Genomic DNA, 7,485 nt, shown 5'->3' with positions numbered 1-7,485 from the left:
AAGCGGGCTCTCAGACCATGAGAAAGTTCAGACCAGAATCTACTATTTGGCCTGGATACCAAGCATCACTCATCACCTGGCCAATACCATCCCTACGGTAAAGCATGCTGGTGTTAGTATCATGCTGTGGGGATGTTTTTCAGCGGTAGGGACTGGGAGACTAGTCAGGATCGAGGGAAAGATGGAGAAAAGTACAGAGATCCTTGATGAAAACCTCTCCAGAGCAATCAGGACCTAAAACTTGGGCAAAGGTTCACCTTCCAACAGGACAACGACCCTAAGTACACAGCCAAGACGATGCAGGAGTGGCTTCAGGACAAGTCTCAATGTACTTGTGGCCCTTGAACTCGATCGACGCTCCCCATCCAACCTGACAGAGCTTGAGAGGATCTGCAGAGAAGAATGGGGGAAAATTCCCTAAATACAGTTGTGCCAAGCTTGTAGCGTCATACCCAAGAAGACTCCAGGCTGCCAAAGGTGCATCAACAAAGTACTGAGTAAAGGGTCTGAATACTTATGTAAATGGCATTTTTGTAAAAAAAATTATACATAACATTTCTAAAAAACAGTTTTTGCTTTATTATGTATTGTGTGTCGATTGACAGAAAAAACAATTTAATCCATTTTAGAATAAGGCTGTAACTGAACAAAATGTGGGAAAAGTGAAGGGGTCTGAATGCTTTCTGAATGCACTGTAAATGTTGTGGGAAGGGTCAAAATTCCCAATGACATTAATAGTATTCACAAAGCAATTAACCTTTATCATAATCAGATTGATTGCTGGTCTTATAATTTACTAGATTAATAAACAAGTGACGATGCGTTTCATAATGTAGGAAAGTTTAATACATGTCTATTAACATTTTTACAGTAGATTATGTGAAGAGTGGCTTTCACAAATATAAATTATTTCAGCTTGTTTTCAAGGACAGGTCCAGGGACTGTAGCGTGGAGAAAAGGAAGGAAGGTGGTGTTGGTTGACTATTCCTTGTAACAGATCTACCCACAGAGGACATAATACACAGATTCACCTATGTAATGCTGTTTATCCTTTTCCCAATAACTTGTGGGGAGTTACAGAAGAACATGACAAAATAAACCATTTGTTCCCACCTCCAGTCTTCACTTAACAAGCGTTCCACAATCATCCATTGAGAACAGTCTCAAAACATGACTGATTTAATACTGCATCATTGCTGTAGTTGAGTACACTAATGTACATGAACCCATATACAGTATGAAAATATACACAAAAATAAGGCACAAATGGGAGAAGCACACCAAAACACCAGAAATCATAAAGAACCAGAGCAGGGCCAGTCTCTGGTTTGGCACTGAACCAGATTGACCAATAACAGCTTGTCATCAACCACATTCGTAAACACTCAAATGTCCCTTTGAAAATTTACCAGAAGTTAGTTACATTGCTGTCGCTGGGAATCAAACAATCTTTTAACTTTAGAGAAAGAGAAAATTATTTCCAGTCGTCAAACATTGTTCAATACTTTTATGGGTGGAATAAAGCGGTAGAGTGCAGTACTTCTAGTGCAATGTAAGATGCAAAAGTACCATTCATACATAAGACACAGAAATATGGTTGAAATAGCTTCATTCTTTGCACATCTACAAATAAATGTTATTAGGGATATTAGGCTTAAACATTGTCATAGTGTTCTTCTGAACCTTTGCACAAGGAATTACCTTAAATACTGCTTAGAAAGTTGTCCTTTCATTAGGTCCTCAACTTATCAGCGAGTAAGTGGTTATCAACTTAAAGAAACTTGCAATGATGAATGTCTTTACAGAAGAATGATTATCAACAGTAATGAGAAATTCTCATTAAAACCTTTTAAATAGTCATTCTGAGGACTAGGTACTGGCAAGCTGACTAACTTACTATTCTCCACTTCAATTTAGACATAAGGATGCACTCCCATTTGGATTTGGGGAAGAAGGTGCATCTCTTTATGAAATGGTAGTTGTACGACCATCTCAACATTAAGATTCATAAACATTTGAAGGTGAGGGTGACATGATAAATATGACATTTTTACAGAAACATTTCCTATGGACATAATGGCATAAAGCTAAACACAAAAAAGAAAATCAAAGTCATGGTTCCTTTGGGAATAATCCCATACTTCTAACAGTCAAAAAGGCCAAATACTGTAGGCACTTTTATGTTCCAAGATCAGTCAACATCAACCTTTTAGGCATTGTAAGCTTTCCCCAGATAATAGTCCATGGGACTAGTGATCCACAGGCATTTTACAGACTCATCACTAACACAGACTGATCACCTGTCATTTCATCTAAAAAAACAACAACATCTGTAATAGATTTCAATATGGGCACAGACAGTTCACTACCACAGTCACACCTGGAGGAGGGGTTTGGAGTTTGGTGTTTGCTGGTAAACAGAGTATTTGCGACTGAGTGTGTGTCCGGCCAAGCAAACCAGTGAGTCTAGCCAGCTCAGACCTGTCCTTCAGCAGCATGTGGAGTTCACACTGTGTTCATCACCTGAACAAAATACACTCATATTGTCCTTCAGCGGCAGTCCTCATGTCTTCCTGTTGTTCCAGTTTAAATCAGCCGCAGCTGCTTTCTGCTCTGCAGTTGGCGAGCGTGAGTCCTGGGGGGACTTCTGCGCCTGTGGGGAGCGTGGGTCCAGCAGTGGGGGGGGTTTGTTGTCTGGATAGGGCCGGGTGAAGTGTTCTGGCCCTGCTGGCCCCGGGGGCCCCCTATGCTCAGGCATCCTCACCCTGAAGTCCTGGGGATGGCCTCCACTCCCCCTGAAGTCTTGGGGAGGACGGAAGTCATCGCCGCGTCTCCGCTTTGAGTCTGGATGTCTGGAGCGAGAGGGATGATGTCTTTCAGAGCTTACTACTACAGAGCTACAAGCTATCACAACTCATATGGTTTTAGCATTACATTCCAATACTGACAAATACAAATCTCTACATTATTGTGTTTGAAAGGCCTAATTCTCACCTGTCGTAATAGGCACGACGGTCCCTGTGTTCTCTGTCGCTGTCATACTGGTCATACGGCCTCTTCCGAGGGGAGCTGCTGCTGCCGCCACTACGGTAACTACTAGAGCTGCTGCGGTAGGAGTCTTCACGCGGACGACGGTCGCCATAGTGATGGTCCTTATACCGATGGGCGTCATATGGATGATGCCGCTCGTTTTGCCAGGGCTGGTTGCTATTTCCAGGGTAGTTGTATTTACGATCTCTCTGCCAATCTCCTCGATCTTTTATAATGAGATAGAATAGTGTCCCATGAGGTGTCGTGCTCATAAAAAATTTGATAGAAATCCACACAAGTGCTGCAAAGTTGTAGAATTGTGCATACTTTATACAAAATAAACAACTCTTACCATCATTTCCAAAGTGTCGCTTGTTGGACTGGTTGTAGCTTTCTCTGTGGGGACCATGGGGGGACGTTGGAGAGGGGTGGGGCATGCCTGGATGAGACTTGGACGATGGCTGGGTGCCGGTGGAGTCTCGACTGGAACCAGACGCCTCTGCTCGGAAAGACTTCTTCCTGCCTGACGGGTCATCCCCCTTTTTTCTATGCTCCTTCTGAAAATTAGCAAAGGGCAATGGAAGGGTTAAGCAGAGGGCCAAGCAATAATAAGGTTTGTCTGATTGTACTTGTTACAGAAGCCTGTGAGTTTTCATACTAGGAGAAGAGACCAGCTCACCTCCTCCTCCCGAGACCGCTTCTTCTGAGCCATCTTGTATAGCTTGTGAAGCTTCCTCGCTCCAAATTCTGTGAACTTAGACACAAAAATCCAGAGGTTCCTGCCAAACAAAGAGACATCTTGGTAAGTCATGTTAAGTGACAGACAAGAGAGTTACCCTTAATATGGAGAACTATTTTAATGAAACTCAATGGCATCAGAATTAAAAACATAGATTGACCTAAATGACCAAGGAGTTTGTTTCATAATCAAACCTTCAGTGCATACACAGTGTACAAAACATTAGGAACACCTGTTCTTTCCATGACAGACTGACCAGGTGAAAGCTATGAACCCTTATTGATGTCACCTGGTTAAATCCACTTCAAATCAGTGTATATGAAAGGGAGGAGAAAGGTTAAAAAAACGCTCAACTGTTTCCCATGTGTATCAAGAATGGTCCACCACCCAAATGACATCAAGCCAACTTGACAACTGTGGGAAGCATTGAAGTCAACATGGGCCAACATCCCTGTGGAATGATTTCAACACCTTGTAGAGTCCATACAAAAAAGGATGCAACTGAATATTAGAAAGATGTTCCTAATGTTTTGTACACTCAGTTTATAACTTATAGTTGGCTGAGGGTTTACCGACGCCATGTTTTGACATGCTCTGGGTCGCTGTAGGCTTTAAGGCACTCAGTGATGCGGTCTCCTATCTTCAGCAGGCAGGTGCGTGTGTGTTGGAGCTGCTCCTGAACAGACAGGCCCTCGTCAGGCTTATCCAGCTGTTTTAGGGCCTTCTTCACTGGCCTCATGCGCTCCTTACACTGGACAGACACACAGACACAGTTTACTCCGCTAAGTACAAGAGAGCGCCAAGCCAAAGATGAACCATGTTTCAATTACCCTCAGCTGTAACAGAAGATCTATTATGTTTGACATATTAAATGCCTTATTAACAACTACATTAGTCTTCAATGTAGTTAATATGTTTCCTTATCCTGTCCATGCCGGTGGGTTACTAGCATGGCCATGCTCTAGTGGTGACAGCATGCAATAACTCACTATGCTGAAGTTCTCCTGGTCCAGCTCATCGTCCTCCTCTCCGATGGGAACAGGGTCACTCCCAGCAGTAATGTGGACCGGCCCCTGGGGCTTCTTCCCTTTAGCTCCTTTAGCCTGACACAGACAAACAGACACACCACCAAGCAGGTTAACACAGATCTCCATACAAACACCTGCACAGTGACACTATTCCCCCCAGTGATCCAGGAGCAATCCTATAACCTAATCTGTACACCCCATCTTCCTCCTACATCCACCACCAACAACACAGACAAAACTAAATGTTCCCCCATTTGTTCGGAAACAGAAAATGTTAGTGGGTGTGAAATTGCAAACTACCGCAGCACAATGCATAATGTTTGCCACTGCCAAAGTACCTTTTCTTTTTTTGGCTTCGGACGTTTTTTGTCTTTGTCCGTGTCCTTCTCTTTTTTAGGAGTTCCGTGTTTTTCTTTGTTCTCTTTGTTATCCTTTTTCTTCTGCCTCTTCTTTGTGGGAGTTTTTTCAGTCCCGTCATCCTGGTTAAATAAAGAACACAGAACGGTAATAAGTAAACTAGTTCTGGTGGACTACCAACAAAGACTTCATCACATTTCCCTTGTTTTCTCTATCCCGGTATTCTGTAACCAACAGGAAACTCCCTTGTGAAAAGACTGGTGGTTGATAGGCAGGTAGAGCTGGGTGTTTTGAGATGACTTACTCTCACCTCCCCTTCCTCTGAGGGGTTGTCTGACATGTGGGGGGAGGAGATGTCATTGCCCTGTTCATCTTTAGGGGCCTTGTTCTCTTTCTTCACCCGAGGCTTCCTCTTCTTCACTTTGGCCTGGGGGGGAAAGATATGATGAGCCAAGGGGGTATATACTGTGCAGAAACCAATACCAGACAAACTGTACATTTATTATTTAAGAGAGGTCCTGTTAAACAGAGTAGCCATGTCTTTTCTAACCTCCTCCTTAGTAACATCTTTACAGTCCGCTTCTTTCTTCAGCATCTTCAGAAGGTAGTCTGATCTGGCCTGCAACTGCTTCCCTTGAGGTTTCTTCTCTGGGTCATCGGGGAGAATCTGTGCATATAGAATTCAATTTGTTACCAGGAGCCAATCTAACGCACAGCTTTATAGTTTCATCGAGTTCCACAGCTTTCTGAGAATTTTTTTCTCTCCTGACATTCTGATGGTTACCTTGTCTGCGAGTTTGAGATCCGGGTCGGTCTTCATCAGATCCCAGTTGCCGTAGCCATGCTCATAGACCCCCAGCAACAGTTGAGTGTCATCCTGCAGATCCCAGTCCACGTCAAAGTGAGGCACCTTCACTCTGCAGGTCAGTTGGAACCTGTGGCGGGAAGAGGAGATGTGGTCAAACCCTCTGCTACTGCAGCCCATCATGACAATGCCCTGGTGTCTGCATCAGTTGTTACCGCTTTGACCCACATCTGTTATAGTAATATTTATTGTCATCTGATAAAACGTTTCACAGGCCTCAAATATATCTACAATGGTAACTTACTGGTTTCTCTCAGCAGGATTGGCTGGTACAGCTTTGTGCAGTGGCTCAAACTCCTCCTCGTGCTGAATGATGGACTTGGCATTGACCTGCACTCCTGAGATCTTGATGTTAATACCTCTGCGCTTCCCAGGACCTTTGGCTAAAGAAACCGGGTATACAGGAGTCAAAACATTAGAACACACATTCTAAGCCCTGATTCCTAAAAATCTGAATCAGATGGCCGTCAGACAGACAGGCAGGCCGTCGGCAGCAGTCCGACACACTCACCTTCACTGGGATTCTCTCTGAGGTGCTCTTCATGCTCTTGGACAGCCGTCACACAGCTGCTATGGATCAGCTCTCCCAGTCTCTTCAGGTCTGCCTGGGATTTGTCCACCAGCTCTGAGTCCCGGGCAATGCCCTCCAGCCTTTCAAGCGGAGCTCCAAATTTCTTATAAGCCTTGATGAACCTGGTGAAGGAAAGAGTAAAACATGAACTAAGTGTTTAATGAAACACTGAGAAACTATTCAGTCTAAATGGCCAAAGAGACCTACAAACCTGCGGATCTCTGCATCAGTAAAACCCTCCACGTTGTTCTTGCGGGCTCTGGGCCTGCCTCTCCTCTTTGGCTTCTTGTCATCGCCGCTGTCGTCCGTCTCGCTCTCAGAGCCCGAGGAGCGGTGCTTCAACTTGGAGCCAACGTCACTGTCACTGTCGTTGGCTTGGGCCTGCAATTGATAGACACAATACAACCTTCAGACACAACAAGCAAAACCTATTTCCTACTGATTGTAATTGCCCAATGCCTTTGAGTTATGAATACTTCTGAATGCTGAAATGTTTAAGGATGTTTGTTTTCTCTACTATAATATTAAGTAAAATCAAGAGAAAATCTAATCAATAATTATAATTGAATCACACCAATGAATAATTTTGAGGTGACTCTTCCATGCATTTCATGAATTTAGATAACCTTCAACAGCATAGGATATTATCTGTGTGATATAAATACCCACTGCTGCATCACAAGGGACAACGCTGCTATAAGCCCTAATGATTCATTAAAGAAGCTTCTCATGCAGTAGATTCACATACACAGGCAGTGGAATCACCAGGGATTCACCTACACCGTGAGGCAGTAAACACCTCATTACCACCCCATCAGACCCCCGACAGAGAGCAGGAGAGGATGAAAGTAAACAGTTCAGCAGCACACACACTCCCTGGGGGAGCCCCTTCACA

General features: G+C 43.9%; 1 protein-coding gene across 5 annotated transcripts in view; it reads right to left on the bottom strand.

Annotated features, from left to right (window-relative positions):
- Nucleotides 1–823: 823 nt before the first annotated feature.
- Nucleotides 824–7,485, bottom strand: part of chd2 (chromodomain helicase DNA binding protein 2) — a 48,258-nt gene continuing 41,596 nt past the window's right edge. For all 5 annotated transcript variants that reach the window (XM_055940207.1, XM_055940206.1, XM_055940205.1 and 2 more), the window contains 13 exons: nucleotides 6,802–6,971; nucleotides 6,531–6,712; nucleotides 6,264–6,402; nucleotides 5,939–6,089; nucleotides 5,705–5,821; nucleotides 5,459–5,581; nucleotides 5,136–5,276; nucleotides 4,759–4,872; nucleotides 4,342–4,520; nucleotides 3,710–3,809; nucleotides 3,383–3,587; nucleotides 2,995–3,256; nucleotides 824–2,852 (listed from right to left, as the gene is read on the bottom strand). In XM_055940207.1, the coding sequence (XP_055796182.1) occupies nucleotides 2,564–2,852; nucleotides 2,995–3,256; nucleotides 3,383–3,587; nucleotides 3,710–3,809; nucleotides 4,342–4,520; nucleotides 4,759–4,872; nucleotides 5,136–5,276; nucleotides 5,459–5,581; nucleotides 5,705–5,821; nucleotides 5,939–6,089; nucleotides 6,264–6,402; nucleotides 6,531–6,712; nucleotides 6,802–6,971 (2,172 nt within the window). In that variant the 3' untranslated portion in view covers nucleotides 824–2,563. The remainder of the gene's footprint in view (nucleotides 2,853–2,994; nucleotides 3,257–3,382; nucleotides 3,588–3,709; nucleotides 3,810–4,341; nucleotides 4,521–4,758; nucleotides 4,873–5,135; nucleotides 5,277–5,458; nucleotides 5,582–5,704; nucleotides 5,822–5,938; nucleotides 6,090–6,263; nucleotides 6,403–6,530; nucleotides 6,713–6,801; nucleotides 6,972–7,485) is intronic.

The sequence above is a fragment of the Salvelinus fontinalis genome, chromosome 12 (genome assembly GCF_029448725.1).
Source record: "Salvelinus fontinalis isolate EN_2023a chromosome 12, ASM2944872v1, whole genome shotgun sequence".
NCBI classification, from domain to species: domain Eukaryota; kingdom Metazoa; phylum Chordata; class Actinopteri; order Salmoniformes; family Salmonidae; genus Salvelinus; species Salvelinus fontinalis.
The sequence above is the reverse complement of the archived record's forward strand: the minus strand, read 5'-3'. Positions and strand labels throughout refer to the sequence as shown.